The sequence below is a fragment of the Glandiceps talaboti genome, chromosome 14, assembly GCF_964340395.1.
Source record: "Glandiceps talaboti chromosome 14, keGlaTala1.1, whole genome shotgun sequence".
NCBI lineage: Eukaryota > Metazoa > Hemichordata > Enteropneusta > Spengelidae > Glandiceps > Glandiceps talaboti.
Genome location: NC_135562.1, coordinates 16,622,607 through 16,641,099, shown reverse-complemented (window position 1 = coordinate 16,641,099; position 18,493 = coordinate 16,622,607). Strand labels below are relative to the sequence as shown.

Genomic DNA, 18,493 nt, shown 5'->3' with positions numbered 1-18,493 from the left:
CTTTATCACGCAATGATTTAATTATTCAACATTGATGTCTCTCTCTGAACTGGTGGAATAATGTATCTGTAAATTGATGGTAGTCCTCTGTCTGATGTAGATGGCTTCCTTTACTTTTACGTTTCTGTTTGTGGAGCCCAGAATATATTTTAACATCACCTTCCAGTATTGTAGTAAGGACAACCCTTTTTTTTGAGGCGGTGGGGGATTCTCATGACCCAAGTGTCCTACATGTCTGTGGTTTAACAAAATAAAAAAGTAGGCCCTCTATGGCGGGTCTGAAAGATTATGACATCACTGGTTGTAAAATGATGACATGAGACAAGTATGTTTCAAGGCAAAATTCATCATGTATTGCTGAATTTTGGGACTTTTTCGATAAAACAACTGGTCAGTAATTTTATGTAGATCTATCATTTCTAATAGTGATAGCCTATTTTTAATTGTTTTGCTGCTGGTGACATGCTGATTCTATCTAGGTTGCAGTCACTTCCGTTTTGCAGTTACATACGTGTATAATCGGATCATAAAACCGTTCACATCCATGATAATGTATGTGCTATGGCACATGATCAAGCGAAAGTACTTACTGAAGACTGAGACCGTTGTCGCAAATATTGCTCAAGATTATTTTGTTTTGAAAACACTGATCACATGATGACATGCCGCAAACAATATCACAATATGCAATCGATTACAAGCACAAAACGGATGTGGCTGTGACCTACCTAAAGTAAGCGCACTGCCCAAGGCAAAACATTCAAAATATCACTGTTGTAAGGAATCCAGATAAGAAATATTACAATTCTACAATGAATATGCAAACATCACCATGGACACACACATACTGGTACATGGGCATTTTTATCTGAAAAAAACAAACCATTTATGCGACTGACCAATCAATCACTTCTAAAGTATTTCAGTGAAAAAAAAAAATGTGGGTCACCATAATATACCAGAATGGACAAGTTCTATTCTTCAATAACAGCAATATTATATATATGTCAAAAACTAAAACTATAAATTACATGGGATTGTATACTATTAATACTATTTCTTCAGTAATAACAAAATTATTTGCATTCCAGGCTATCAAACAGACAGGCTGAAATATGATCTCAAGTATGAACAATGATGAAACACTGCAACATACTGACACATACACGTACACGTACATGTACATGTACGTGTACAATATGTATTGTACATGGGCATGTACTACATGTATGATGTGTGGGATTGTGTCTTTGTACAAAACTTTATAGTAGGGTCAGATCAACGGAGTGCTGCAATTGTGCATGGCCATTAATGTCAAATTTGGCACCTCTTAATACAGTTACATGATGTACCAAGGTTTGTGGTTGTTAGTCATCACTTCTAGCTTTGTCATCCAATAGATGGAGTTTATTTGTAACGTCACGGAATAATTGTGTGTCCGTTCAGTGGCGTTATCAATCTGTTGTACAACAATGAATACTGCACACCCATTCAGTGGTGTTATCAAAGTAAACTGTTTTTCACCTTGGCAGCTGAGTACGGTGACCAATGTTGCGACTATGCGTACAGTACAAATGTACTACTATAGCTAAATCTATGTCAATGCATCTGGACAAGTTTAGAAGTATCATAAATTTGTATGTAGCAGTACTTCATCATACACATGTACTTTGGTTGGAAGCACTGTAAATTCCAACTGAAATGACATGGTATTGCCAATGGTAGCCAGATTGAACTTGGATTGAACTTGGTATTGAATTGACCTTGAATATTTGATGGTGAGATGTTTCAGTGTCAACCCCCCCCCCCCCCCCCCCCCTTACATTGCAAGAATTGCTAATTCACATAATAATTTGATTACCGTGATGACATGGTAATTTTCAAAATGATCAGCATATATATTACATGTATGTATATAATACATGTCTTCACCATTGAAATGAAACATACTCTGACATGTTTATATTTACAAATGTAACACATCAGGGCTTGAAATTAATTTTTTTTCTATGTAGTCCCAGAAGGCTACCAATTCCAGATATTGGTAGCCCAAGAATGTGATATATAATAGTCCAATATTCCTGAACTGAAAACCAAGTTCATCTATTGGAAATATGCTTGTTATTAAAATACTTTTATGTCTGTAAATCTTCCATCTTTTAAATCATCATATAATCAGTGGTAGCCTGAGTGGGGGCTAAAGCTGCAAATTATGTTAGCCCCATGACAAAAATTGGTAGTCTGTCAACACGGGACTACTGTTAATTTCAAGCACTACACATATATTGTACACATTGGGATCGGCCATTTATCTTCATACGAAAGTATTATTATAAGATATGGTCCTTCAGGGACTACTAAAAGCTCAAGGATGGTAGAATATTTTGAAGAATGGCAGAAACCTGCCAAGCATGGTGGCCTGGGTGGTAAGGATGGTGTTAGCCCCATGATTTCTCTATAGTGGGGAGAACACAGCATGGCAGAAACCTGCCAAGTATGGTGGCCTGAGTGGCTAAGACGGTGTCACTGTTGGCACCGTGCTTTCTCTATTATTAGTGGGGAGAACAGTGGCAATCCTTGACCTGTTCTGTATCACAATACCACTGCATCACAAAGCATACAATTATATGATTAATAATTTATAAAGGCAATTTTACTATCACTGTCAGGTTTGTAATCAGATTGGGAATTAAGTACTACATCATTACCACAGTAGAGATAACATATCACAACTACATTACCATGTAATTAATTTCCTGGGCTAGTAATCACAAATTAAATTAACTACTATAAATAGCATCTATTCTCATTTAATTGAAAATTAATCACACACAATTTACTAATGACATTCACAAAAACATCAGGAAACTCATACTGCTAATATTAATAGTAATAAATCAAGAACTCAATACAGATACCAAAATTTAATTAGTACATTAAAGGTGCAAGACTGAATTTGTACTGTGCATGACCCAAGTGTCCTACATGTCTGTGGTTTAACAAAATAAAAAAGTAGGCCCTCTATGGCGGGTCTGAAAGATTATGACATCACTGGTTGTAAAATGATGACATGAGACAAGTATGTTTCAAGGCAAAATTCATCATGTATTGCTGAATTTTGGGACTTTTTCGATAAAACAACTGGTCAGTAATTTTATGTAGATCTATCATTTCTAATAGTGATAGCCTATTTTTAATTGTTTTGCTGCTGGTGACATGCTGATTCTATCTAGGTTGCAGTCACTTCCGTTTTGCAGTTACATACGTGTATAATCGGATCATAAAACCGTTCACATCCATGATAATGTATGTGCTATGGCACATGATCAAGCGAAAGTACTTACTGAAGACTGAGACCGTTGTCGCAAATATTGCTCAAGATTATTTTGTTTTGAAAACACTGATCACATGATGACATGCCGCAAACAATATCACAATATGCAATCGATTACAAGCACAAAACGGATGTGGCTGTGACCTACCTAAAGTAAGCGCACTGCCCAAGGCAAAACATTCAAAATATCACTGTTGTAAGGAATCCAGATAAGAAATATTACAATTCTACAATGAATATGCAAACATCACCATGGACACACACATACTGGTACATGGGCATTTTTATCTGAAAAAAACAAACCATTTATGCGACTGACCAATCAATCACTTCTAAAGTATTTCAGTGAAAAAAAAAAATGTGGGTCACCATAATATACCAGAATGGACAAGTTCTATTCTTCAATAACAGCAATATTATATATATGTCAAAAACTAAAACTATAAATTACATGGGATTGTATACTATTAATACTATTTCTTCAGTAATAACAAAATTATTTGCATTCCAGGCTATCAAACAGACAGGCTGAAATATGATCTCAAGTATGAACAATGATGAAACACTGCAACATACTGACACATACACGTACACGTACATGTACATGTACGTGTACAATATGTATTGTACATGGGCATGTACTACATGTATGATGTGTGGGATTGTGTCTTTGTACAAAACTTTATAGTAGGGTCAGATCAACGGAGTGCTGCAATTGTGCATGGCCATTAATGTCAAATTTGGCACCTCTTAATACAGTTACATGATGTACCAAGGTTTGTGGTTGTTAGTCATCACTTCTAGCTTTGTCATCCAATAGATGGAGTTTATTTGTAACGTCACGGAATAATTGTGTGTCCGTTCAGTGGCGTTATCAATCTGTTGTACAACAATGAATACTGCACACCCATTCAGTGGTGTTATCAAAGTAAACTGTTTTTCACCTTGGCAGCTGAGTACGGTGACCAATGTTGCGACTATGCGTACAGTACAAATGTACTACTATAGCTAAATCTATGTCAATGCATCTGGACAAGTTTAGAAGTATCATAAATTTGTATGTAGCAGTACTTCATCATACACATGTACTTTGGTTGGAAGCACTGTAAATTCCAACTGAAATGACATGGTATTGCCAATGGTAGCCAGATTGAACTTGGATTGAACTTGGTATTGAATTGACCTTGAATATTTGATGGTGAGATGTTTCAGTGTCAACCCCCCCCCCCCCCCTTACATTGCAAGAATTGCTAATTCACATAATAATTTGATTACCGTGATGACATGGTAATTTTCAAAATGATCAGCATATATATTACATGTATGTATATAATACATGTCTTCACCATTGAAATGAAACATACTCTGACATGTTTATATTTACAAATGTAACACATCAGGGCTTGAAATTAATTTTTTTTCTATGTAGTCCCAGAAGGCTACCAATTCCAGATATTGGTAGCCCAAGAATGTGATATATAATAGTCCAATATTCCTGAACTGAAAACCAAGTTCATCTATTGGAAATATGCTTGTTATTAAAATACTTTTATGTCTGTAAATCTTCCATCTTTTAAATCATCATATAATCAGTGGTAGCCTGAGTGGGGGCTAAAGCTGCAAATTATGTTAGCCCCATGACAAAAATTGGTAGTCTGTCAACACGGGACTACTGTTAATTTCAAGCACTACACATATATTGTACACATTGGGATCGGCCATTTATCTTCATACGAAAGTATTATTATAAGATATGGTCCTTCAGGGACTACTAAAAGCTCAAGGATGGTAGAATATTTTGAAGAATGGCAGAAACCTGCCAAGCATGGTGGCCTGGGTGGTAAGGATGGTGTTAGCCCCATGATTTCTCTATAGTGGGGAGAACACAGCATGGCAGAAACCTGCCAAGTATGGTGGCCTGAGTGGCTAAGACGGTGTCACTGTTGGCACCGTGCTTTCTCTATTATTAGTGGGGAGAACAGTGGCAATCCTTGACCTGTTCTGTATCACAATACCACTGCATCACAAAGCATACAATTATATGATTAATAATTTATAAAGGCAATTTTACTATCACTGTCAGGTTTGTAATCAGATTGGGAATTAAGTACTACATCATTACCACAGTAGAGATAACATATCACAACTACATTACCATGTAATTAATTTCCTGGGCTAGTAATCACAAATTAAATTAACTACTATAAATAGCATCTATTCTCATTTAATTGAAAATTAATCACACACAATTTACTAATGACATTCACAAAAACATCAGGAAACTCATACTGCTAATATTAATAGTAATAAATCAAGAACTCAATACAGATACCAAAATTTAATTAGTACATTAAAGGTGCAAGACTGAATTTGTACTGTGCGTGCGTTTGTTTATGCTTGAGGACACAGTACAACATGTAAGTTATTTTTACCATTTGTGCATTGTACGACTGCTCTTAAGTTACAAAAATTGACAAATCTGGAAGTTTTAACTGCTGTTTAGTACACTGGGGTGATGCATTATGGGAAACAAACAATGCAAGGGGGTTTTACATCTCTTTATCCCTAGCTCAAATAATGCAGTCTACATGAAGTTCCAGACAGGGACAGTATTATGTATTAAAATTCTTCATCTTAATCCCAGTCTAGTCAAGGTCCCAATGAAAGGTGAAAAGTGTGTTTGAACATCATGGTGAGCGAAGAATGAACGGCACATGTCAGTAGTAATCCATCACAAATTGATAGGCTGTTGTCAACGCTCATTAATACATTTCATACACTTGTTTTTTGACCATGTTTTGACTATCGTGGGAATTTAGCACATAATAATGATATGCAAATGTCCAACTCCTCCTCCAGTCTGTTTAAACTACATGTAAGATCACTGGGGACATCATCATGTTTTTATGAACTCTGTGGGAGGGAGCACACAATTATGTGCAATTTGTTGGGGAACTTGACTAGACTGGGATTAAGATAAAGTATTTAATATGTAATACTCTCCCTGTCTGGAACTAGACTACAAACAATGCTGCTCCCTTTTAATTCTGTGGAGTTTTTCCAGTAGAAATATAAGAAAGAAACCATGGAAATTGGAATTGGTTTCAAGGAAATGTCAATAAATAAAAGTATGCAATTATTCAGGTTGTCAGTCATTTCCTTTCACTTTTCGTAGCTCGGTTTGTTGACAAAAAATCGTATCACTGTCAGCCCAACTGTCAGTCCTTGGGGAAATTAGATTATAATGCTAAGACTTGATATGTACATTAATATAAATTTGATTTCAAGAAAGACAAGTCCAGGATTATATCCACTACATTTTTTGTACCTGAGGTTTCCGTTGTTCTCAGACAATCTTTATCAAGGGCTTAGTTTTTCTTAGAAAATAAACTGACTGACAGAAAAAAGAGAGAAAAGAAAAGAGCTAGCAGAGAAAGAAAAAATGAAAGACAAGATGATAATTTAAAGGTCTTAATTAACAAAACTCTGACCACAATTTTGAGGCTCGAGTTATTACATGTATAATTTTTTCAGATAAAAAAAAATTCCACCAAGTTATCATTTATAATGAAATTTCTAAATACATACACATACATTTGTATTATTTAAATATATAATAATTGTAATATATTTTATAATCAGATTAATTAATGTAATTCACATATATGTATTTAATTTAATTTACTTACAATGTATGTATATGCAAGGATATAAAAATGTTTGACAAAAAAAATTCATAATACTATGACGTACAGTTGATGATGCTGCCTGTTATTATTTTTTAAAAGCAGAGTAGTCTAGTATGTACATGTGTGTACATGTTTGTCTCTGAATTCAATATCTAATAATATCAAAGAAAACAGAAGTCTGGCATCCAGTCATCTGGTATTAACATGCTAGTACAACTGCTGACATCAGACTGTGGATGAATGGAACCTATTACAAACAAGGAAAGTAAACAACTGAATTGGATTAATAACACTTGGCACAGCTAAGCATGATGGATGTACATAGACTTATATTACACTCCATCATTTGATAAGAACAGTTTTATGACCATTTTACATATATATGTAATAGTTCAGGTTCACAAACAAATTTCCAGTTCCCCTGGCATTACATGTACATGTACACGTTAATAAAACTGTTGCAAACCATGGTGTGTAATAATCAATTCTCTACTGTTCCAACATGCAGTGCCAAGTATTATTAATCCAATTCATATGTTTACTTTCCCTGTTCGTACCAGGTTCCGATTGTCCACGCTCTGATGTCAGCAGTTGTAGTTTCCTGGAGAAAATATTGAATCACAACTACCTAGAAAACAGCATGAATTCTGAGACATATTTTCATTATACTGGACTAGATATGCTTTAATTCTGAATACATGTCTATAGATTGTAAAAAAACCGAAATCGTAGAGATCTGTGGAAAGTACATGAATTGTACATTTACTATTGAAGTGTACGTCATACAGCTCTATGAATAGAAAAATCATTCAATGGAAACAAAATAACGGTATAGAAATCATTTAAGTTACATGAGAAAGGATCTGGTACTTTGCTTGCACGATTATACATACATGTAGATGATAAAGAATACAAATCTAGTTGTTTAGGTCATGCAGCTCTATGCACATGGAAAATCATTGAGTATTTCTTTAAAAAGTGTCGTGCTTAAGAAATGGTTCATGTAGCTTTATACATAATTTGAAAAAGTCATTTTTTTTTGAAAAAAAAATGTTAAAGTAATACGAGAGAGGATCTGGCAGTTTTTTTGCCGTAGGAATTAGACATGAAAGTAGTCACTGTTGAGTGATTGTGGCTTTTGACAATTTTTTTTTCTCTCAGTATTTTACAAAAACGTACATTATTGTATGCGGTCACTTATTCAGGATGTATGCAGCCCAAAGTATGTAAGACTACATGTACATGTACATAAACACAGTGATTATGCATCACGTGACATTATTATAGGAAATGCATATAGTTTGCAATATTCATTATTTTGTATGAATTTTATAGTGGGGTGCCACTCCCAGGAATCAAATACAGGTATTTTCATAGAATTTGGGTTCTGGAGAGTAAATTTCAAAATTTCACATCAAATTAATTGTTGCTAAGCAACATCAAATTGAAACTATTTCTCACATCTAATGTTCTTTCAGTGGTACATATTACATGTTGAAGGTTTGCATCATTTTATGTTTTATTTTAGTTTATCTTTCAACAGCTAATTTTCTAACAAAAATTAGTGAAACATAACAGTGTAGGCAGGTCATACGTATACATGTATACGCTTAAGCTTGTAAGCCTGTCCAAAAGTCATTCATATATTGTTCAACTTTTCACTCTTGAGAGGAGCTGAAGTTAAGCATACAATGAAATATCCATGTTTTTTTTAGTAACCCCCAAGGCTATGCCTACATGTATGGGGTATTACAGTACTGTTGACAACATATGGCAGGGTACCTTTTGTACTGTATTACAGCAAATACTGAGGTACTGACGAGTAATTTTTAGGATTAAAAATTTTGTGTGACGTTTTTCACCGTTTTTCACTAAGTTGCATTTCAAACTGACTTGAAGTTGGATTCCTAACAACACTGGCTGTAATATGCAGTTACTGTTTTATACATGTATGTTATTGTTATAGTTAAAGTGGTCATATGAATGAAGATTTGGTATTTATTTGGGATTTTTAATTCATAAAACAATTTTATCATGGATTTCTACTAGAAAAATCAATGTGAAACAACATCGACCAAGTCTGAGTTTAAACCTCAATACATTGCAAAAAGCTAAAAAAAAAAAAAAAGACGGAAAAAGTTTATTATTATACGTACAACAACAAACATTTTACACATTAATCTTTTGCAATTTATTGAGACAGAGTTACAAACAAGGATTTGGTCTAAGTTGTTGTACAGTGATTTTTTCAAGTAGGAAGCCATGTTAAAATTGTTTTATGAATTAAAAATCCCAAATAAATACCAAATCTTCATTCATACGGCCACATTACGTCATAACACTACCAGACTATGTGTGTGGCATGGCAAGAGCTTCCTGTATGCATCATACGATGTACTTTTTATAAAAACATCAATATTTTTAGAATCGACATTTCTTGAGCAATTATCAAAGGTTACAATAACATTCAAATACATTTTCTAAGCAACAACTACATGCGCTGCCTGGCTTTTATTTTGCCACTCAGCAACATGGGTGGGGGTAGGGGTGGGGGTGCAGGCTCAAGGGTAGAGATACATATTGTCAGCACTACAACTCTTAATATTTGTTTACCAGTGTCTTTTAGTGAGACAACCCAGGTGCACTCCAGTACCATATTTGTACAGATATTTATTTACACCCAAAACTTGTACCATTTTTTATTGTTTCCAGGGGTCATACACGATTAGCATCGCTATTTTCTGACTCTTGTTATCCGATCTGATTGTTTTGCTTCTTATGTACATTACATTATGATTTGTGATGTGAAGTTTGTGATGATTTTTCTATTTATCGGGTAATAAAAGATATCATGTCGTATTGTACTATGATGTCATTCTCCAATATTGTTCTTCCTTCAGCCACGGAAAATAAAAGTGATCTAACGAGTCTTTAACTTCAAGTCAAAAATGGGTATACATGTACATATGTACATGTAGTGACAAAACCTGTAAGTCATGAACATTTACTTGAATGATCACGAAGACAAATCCTGAGGAAAAACATAATAACACCATCAAAAGCGAAATAACTTGTGAAAAATCAGTAAAAGTAATAATTGCATTTTATATTTTTAATCCTATCTAGAGCACTGTATAAACAATGATATAATGTACATATATGTATATTTGGTACGTTGTCATGACTTAGAAGTTAGAATGATCAGGGTGTATGTAAATCACATTTTCTTTTGAACACTTTGAAAATTTAGTTTTATATGTTATAATAATCATTATTTATATGTTCTCTAAGTATATAAACACTTGTCTCCCAAGAAGTCCAGTGAGAACAATTCCTTGTGGGTTCAGTGTTAATGCAGGAGGAAACTGGAGTACCCAGGTAAAACCTGTTGTTCAGTAGAGTCAAACTGAATGACAGTCTTCTCATGTACAGCATGGTAAATTTAATAAACCTGTCAATGATGGGTTCAAACCCTGACCACAGTGGTAAGAGGCAAATGGTTTAGTCACTCGGCCACCGACAACCCTATAGTCTGAAAGGTTCAGTCATTCACTTTACGTAACCACTCGCTACTTGTTGAAGATATAATATGTGGAAATAACGAGATCTTTCAGGCTATATGGGTTCCGTTATTACATGAATATTCAGAAATAAGTGAACATACAAACATGGCTTCAATTTCTGACTAAGTTTGCATCTACATCTAGAGGGATAATCTAGCCTTGCTACATTGCTAGTGTTACAAATTATAATCGTATGTCAAGGTAACAACAAATTTAAACAGAATCCTGTTTTCTTGGTAAATTCGCACAGCTTTGACTTGAGGCTAGGCTAGGATAGGCTAAGTAATCAGTGACTAATATACAGTCTCATTAGACTACACTGTATCTGGTAAAAGGCTAGACTGTAGCAGTGATTAGATACTTCAAGCAATGTACAGTGTGTATGTACAGTAGAGTTGATACATATACAATGTACCAGTGACATTTATATTTCCCCGAGATTTGTTCTTTACAAAATTCTTCGGCTATTTCCCAGGAATTTCTATGTTGTCAGCTGTGTGTAACTCATATTGACAATTGTCATTTTTCAAGAATATTTCATATTACCTACAGATTGCCATTCACCCTGTCATGTCATGAAAGTTTATAACTTCTAAAATTAAATGGCTACCCATTTCACTGGTTACACTTTTTAAGGAGATTTCTGTCAGAGTAAATCAAATCATTCGACGACTGTACTTACTGTACAGGAGTGGTTTAAGAAATTAGTTGGCTACCATCCAAGATTACAGTGTATGTACACTATCGATCAAATTTCTAAAATTTTACCATGCTCCCTAACCCTTGCAAGCATATTGTATAGTTCTGTTGGCAAAACTGAAGATTGGAGGACATTTAAAATACTATAAACTCAAAGTGTCTTGTAGTTAATAGTTATGCCACAGCCCAAGTCTGAGAATCTAGTCTAACAGGAAGTATAGAACGGTGGCTATTTATGGCTGACAATACAAATTAGGGGTATGTTAGGGGGTCTAGTTCTATTATCCCTAACCATAACTCCCTAGCTTACTTTGATATGGCTGAGTATGTTCTTTACCTCGACCTCTACAACTAGTTCTTACACTTTAAGACCTACATACATTTCCCCCTAACTATTTGTTGAATAATCGAGTAAAGCAAAAAACTCTGATTCGTATGTCTACAATTTGTAAATGTAGGTGTTGGATAGTTAAGATGAAATTGAGATTTTCTCTACTACATGTAGCAAATTTTGCAATTTTGCCGTCTTCAGCTCAAAGGCTAATTTTTACTAGACTATTAATTAATTAATTACCAGATTGGTACAGAGTGTTAATGTACAAGAAGGCAATTTAGTCACTACTCATTTTTGCACTTTTGTTTTCCAGCGAAAAAAAAAGGCGAAAATAAGTCTTTAGCCAAAATTTCCATGTTTAAAGTATTCATCTAACCTTTAGTTTCCCTGATATTTGTGATGAAAAGTTTGTGATAGAACAGTTGTCATTTTGGGTCAACGACTCATGTAAACTTTATATTAAGGGGTCTACCTTCATTTTCGCAAACCAGAGCTGTTATTTCTCAGTTCAGCAACACTGTGAAATAACGAACTCTGACGTAAAATTGGCTGAGGTTTACGACGATGTCTAACCTTTAAGCCTACCCCTAACTTTGTCCTCCATTATGGAGGTTAATATAAAAATCAAACTACCTTATTTTGATACAAATATGGAGGTATAAAGTTTATACTCCATGATGCAAATACTGTACACATAATGTATCCATATCCACTTACTGTGACTTAGGCCAACATGAAATACAAATTTTGCCGACAGTTTTTGTTAAGTTATTTTTTGTAATAACACAGAGTACTAAATTAGTCACTCCCATAGCCAAGAGACTTGGCTAACTGACTTGCCATATTACCAATTTTATTGGCTCGAGTTTTTGGTGACTGACATTGCCCAGCCAGGTAGCCAAGTCTCTGGGCTATCACCGTCACGGTTGGGGTACGTGACCCCTGACCTAGCAAACAAATGTGGCTATAAACATTTCTGAGATAATTGACGTTACATGTGTAACTTGGCCGTTAATTCTTGTTAGTATCTTGTTAACACCACGGTGTGTGGTATGTAACGATGTGTATTACGTATGGTTATATGTATTATATCTGTGCTGTCATGAATGCATATCGAAATAATTTGCAAACATATTTCCTATTCGTGTTGTGTTGACAAGTTATAAACCGTTCAACTTACCCTCGCTGAAACAGGTCTACGTTGTGAAATTTCCCAAGTTCTACTGAAAAATCTAACGTAGCTTGTAATTCCCCCATGTCGTCGTAAATACGACCAGCTTCTGGTCACCGGTAACAATTCTATGTCGAAAACAAGTTGCTGTGCCGATTTCGCATCAAACAACTATAAAATCTGACGGAACGATGCTGGAGAAATCACGATATCGAACACGGACACTTCAGTGTCCTTACTGCCCCGCTGGTTCAAAATATTTTCTTCGAAGAGTGAATATATGTTCGACTCTGTAAACATCTAAAAGACACGAGTGGTAGACGGGTTCTTCCCTATTTGTCTATTTACCGGCATTTGTTACACCTAGCTACAGAAACAGTGGTATTCACCTAACAAGTCGCCATCTTGACCTTGGAAAACCCGCTACCCACAATTCAATCCGATAATTGCACAAATTCGCTGAGGGCGCAGCCTGGTCCCAGTATTATTTTACGCGCTACTATTTTTAAAAAATCTATTTTGAAAACACAACCCCTGCACTAGTGAACGCATTTGGCCTTCTAAAAGTTCACCATGCCTCATTTATTCATTAGCATCGATGTATGCTTTCCGCTGATCAGCAAGTTAGCCAAGACGTTCGAAATGTAGCTTTCAAGTTCCATGGAATTCAAACGACGGGTGGGATAGTTTATTTTATTTTGAGAATATATTGTGTTATTTGTATTTTATCATTTTCAACAAAAAATGCCACACTACGTCAAGGATGTATGGATGAAAGCTCAGACCACTAAAAAGAGTGGTCTGAGATGAAAGTAATTTGTATCCGAGACTGAACAAACACAGGTATGCATATTATGGTTGTGTTTGTTTTAAGTCTAAGAAGATTACATAGACACGTACATAACAGCTAAGAAGATAGGGAGAGATTAATTAACGATTAGTTAGATAAATGAACACATAATTTATAGATTAAAAACCAACTAACGTTTCTTATCTACCTTTGAACTGTGGATGCAGAACACACAGAAAGAGTCAAGTTTACATGTTCATTGCATGGTACATTGCATGGTACATTGCATGGTATCCCTCGATAACGCTAAATCGTCCTAAATTGAAAACTATTGTTACATACCCTATTTTGCAACAATATTAAAGAAAACTTTTTAAATGTGCAATGTCTTGCTAAAATGGTGACGAAAGTGCACACGTTCTTGATTGGGTGACTTAACTGAGTGATAGTAGGCACGGTTTGATTTATTTTCTGTTATGACAGATTATCACAAGCTTGCATGCTAGCAGTACAGGGAGCAAGGAGGAATGCTACAAACAAACAAACAAACAAACAAACAATCAAACAAACAAACAAACAGACAGACAGACAGACGGACGGAAGGACGGACGGACAGACAGACAGACAGATGGACAGACAGATATACACAAAAGAAAGAAAAGAAAGAAAGAAGTAAAAAAGTAAAGAAATTAAAGAAAATACCATTTTAAACTCATGGATATAACTGTCTTATATTGTATACTATTGAAATTAAATAACATACAATGTTTCTATATGTACATTATTTCAATAGTATGATATGCAGGCACGTACATATACATGTGTATAGATAGTTATCCTTGAGTTTAACTTTTCATTTACTCATGCAAATTTTGTTTGTTTGTTTGTTTGTTTGTTTGTTTGTTTGTTAGTTTGTTTGTTAGTTTGTTTGTTAGATTGATTGATTGATTGATTGATTGTTTGTTTGTTTGTTTATTTGCGTGTTTGTTTGTTTGTTTGTGTGGGTATGTTTATTCTTCCTCCCCCTGTATTTATTTATTGTCTATGTGTATGTATGTGTGTGTGTTTGTTTGTTTATTTGTTTGTTTGTTTGTTTGTTTAATTGATCGAGTCACTGCATGGTTGTCAGCAGAAATATGACATAAGTTCAGATACAACGGTGGCAGTGGTGGGATATGGCAGAAGTGGGATACAGAAAATAACAAAATGATATAAAGTGAGATAATACAATGAGTCAAAGTGACATGTTACCCTCCCCTAATTCCATTTTCTAAAACATGGCCCTACCTCTTAATTCAGATCCGAGATAGGAACCTACCGGTATTTGTGAAATATGTAATTGTGGAAGTCCCCTTACTTTGGGTATGGTCGACGTCTTTCCTTTTCTACGTTCACCTTGAATCTAATGTGTACTAAATGTATACATATTTGTTCCGGGTGTCTCGGTATAGGGAACTTGCAATCCAGACTGAGCATGCTCAGACGCAAAGGACTATGGGATTATCTGTGGTTATTGTAATACCTAATCTGGCGCTACTGATAAAATAAACCTCCCACAATGGTCAGGGTGACTATGAATTGAATATTTGTGGTTTCAGACGATGTATCAGCATTGTTTTCAATGCTAATTGATTAGTATTTATTATCACATTTCCCATGATGCAACATTCAACATGGCGGGTTTGCAAGTTCCCTTTTGGGACACAATAAGTATTTACATATGTTGTGTCTCATTATATGTAGTTAATTGGCCTAAAGTTATTCCCACCAAAGTTGATGCGACATATCGTCTATTAGTAACACCCAAACCTATCCAGTGTATGCAGCAAACCTGTTTCGTTTGTTATGGTATTTAGTATAAAATATGACATTTTATATGTAGAATCAAAAGTATCAATGTGCGAAAACATACAATGAAGTATTAGTACCGACTATTTTACGCAATTACCGATGTCCCTATGTGGAGTGTCAATATATTTACCGTTAATGAATTACGCCAATACCACCAAGTTTTGATTTTGAGGACAACAAATTGATGAACAATAAAGTGCGCCCTCTAACTAGTGTGGAGCGTGTGTGGTGGAGATCCTCCAACACTGAATCCACTGGATATATACATGTATAGTGCGCCCTCTGCAACGTTAACGTTGGTGTCTAGCATTAATAAACTAACATACAACTAATCCTGCTGTATGCAAATGTATATTATAGTTTTCAAATATAGTTGGCAGGTAGCCAGCGTCAAAATGAACGTCCTCTGGGACACAGGTGAATAGAATGAACAACACTTAATCTATGACATAGTACGTCCTCTTGTAACATGTTTATTAGATGGACATTTCTGAAATTAGACATAGTGCATTTTAGAAAAAGTACTGTTTTTGAAAATGATGTAAACTTCCCGTTGGTGCCACTTTAATTCCTAGGTAATAATTACTGTACTTTGGCCTAAAAAACTGTGTGGTTCCGATTACGCACAATTTTAGAGTATGTGGGGTAGGTAGATTATTTATTTACTTATTTATTTTTCACAATTATGTGAGTGTCTAGTTCAGGTATAGTTATGTTCGATTCTCCGCTGTTTTCCATATTGTCTCTGTGTTATTGGTTTCTTCTCGTACATCCATTATAGATTGGAAGAACAGTTTTATATTGTCTTTTTAAGTTGATGTCAGTTTCCGCATCCACTATTTCTCTAGAGACTTCAATATTTTCACGATTTCGTATAGTTTCTCGATAACGTAAAAAAAAGTTTAGGGTCGGCAGTGAAAAAGTAGGTGGGGTCGGGTAACTGGAACCAATCAATTGTTTTAGGCCTTACTTACCTTTCACAATGAATTGATAAGAAATACAAAATATGGTGATATAATGTCATGTGTACATTTTACTATAAATAAAATCTATGATTACTTGAACATTTTGAATTTTTCATCATTACCATCATCGTCATCATCACCATCACCAACATCATTACCATCATCATCATCATCATCAACATCATCATCATCACCATCATCATCATTATCATCGCCGCCGCCGCCGCTGCCGCCGCCGCCGCCACCACCACCACCACCACCTCAACCACCACCAGTACCAGCACATCATCATCATCATCATCATCATCATCATCATCATCATCATCATCCACCACCACCACCACCACCACCACCACCACCACCACAACAACAACAACAACAACAAAACTTACAGCGACATCAGCTACAGACACCAAATTATCTATTTATCTATCTATCTATTCATTTAAAGGGCTAAAATTAAAGTTGCCAAGATATATCAGGTTCGATTCCTTAATTAACTAATTCTGAAATGAAAATAGAAATACACAATACTAATCACATGATTATTGATACACTGCAAATTACAAAGAACCAGTATACAATTAGTTATAATTACCTAATGCGTTTACAAAGATGATTAATATAATCAAGATAATTGTAACTAGAAAATACCCGAGTGAAGGATAAAAAAACACAACTCCAAATATCTGTGGACGTATAAGGTCAAATAATAATTAGATAGTATTCCCCAACGCTTTTCTTCGGTCACCCAAGGAAAATACAAATGACCTAAGGGGCCTTGTCACTACGAGTCACTACTGGTTGAACCAAGAAAATAGCATAATTTATGAAGAAAATTTGGAATGATTTTGACTCATATATTTCGAGCACCGCAGAACCATTGACGTAGACATGAGTTGTCGTGATGTAGAACGACCGGTGTATATAATCCATATTTTGCGTTCAAAGACAATAACTTGGCTTGTGCACGGTACAATAATCTTTACTATTCCTAAATAACACTTGAAACGCATTTTGGCGTCAACACCATGAAAACAGATACAACCACCCCCTCCACCCAAAACGACAACAACAAACAACAACAACAACAACAACAACAACAACAACAACAACAAACAAGCAAACAAACCAGGAGAGGCATAGAATCGCACTAAGACGAATAATATCAACATAACAAAATAGATAACACTGCAATTGTTGAGGACGACTAATTTGCATATTAATTTACATATAAATAAATGATAATTTGCATATTTTTTTTCATCGTCATCAGCATACAATATGCATGTCTTCAACATTGAAACATACTATGACATGTTTATTTGAACACATACACACATGGACATTGGGATCAATTATTTCTTTTTATGCGAAAGTATTATTATAATCTTGTCATTCAAAGATTAATAATATAAAGCTCAAGTACTGTAGAACGCTTTTGAAGCACTGGTAGAAGCCTGCCAAGCGTGGTGTCCCAGGTGGCAAGGAAGGTATTTGCACCGTGCTTTCTCTAACGTACTGAATTCGGGGTACTGTTGTAGGCAAAATGGCGGACAATTTTGAGAGTAATTCTTTTTCTTCCAAGTTTTGAATTCCAACTACTCTGTACGTTATTTTATTGCTGAAAATAATTCAAACATCCCATCATACTGTTACTCCCTGATTTAGTTTACACGCCAAATTCAAGGTCAAAAAACACACACACTTCAAGGTCAAATATTCGGATACATCTACACAACTTTTACCGACCTGTGAATTTGTAAACTGAGTAAATGGATGGCCTTAGTTCTGCACATACAATGTTGTACCTGGCCTCTTTCAATTAGATATGCCTCAACGGACGCAACTCAGGATTCATATTTCCATCAAACTGGTTAATTAACTGATTAAAAACAGGTTGATTATTTTGTTTGAAACCATTGCTGCAACGTTTGGTCCCTTCTGATATAAACATTATAATGCCGAATTTATAAAGTTTATATACAACACTTATTACACAAAAAGAATGCACAGAGGTAGAATAAATTAAACGAACACATACCACACACACAAACCAGATTGAACGCGTTCGAACAAGAAACATGGGTTTTATAC

At 35.1% G+C, this 18,493-nt stretch overlaps 1 protein-coding gene across 1 annotated transcript in view; it reads right to left on the bottom strand.

The window, feature by feature from the left end:
- Window positions 1-13,178, bottom strand: part of LOC144445626 (protein FAM135A-like) — a 61,380-nt gene extending 48,202 nt beyond the window's left edge. Inside the window, exon 1 of the mRNA XM_078135245.1 lies at window positions 12,800-13,178. Coding sequence (XP_077991371.1) covers window positions 12,800-12,876 — 77 coding nt within the window. The 5' untranslated portion in view covers window positions 12,877-13,178. The remainder of the gene's footprint in view (window positions 1-12,799) is intronic.
- Between the last annotated feature and the right edge of the window lie 5,315 nt (window positions 13,179-18,493).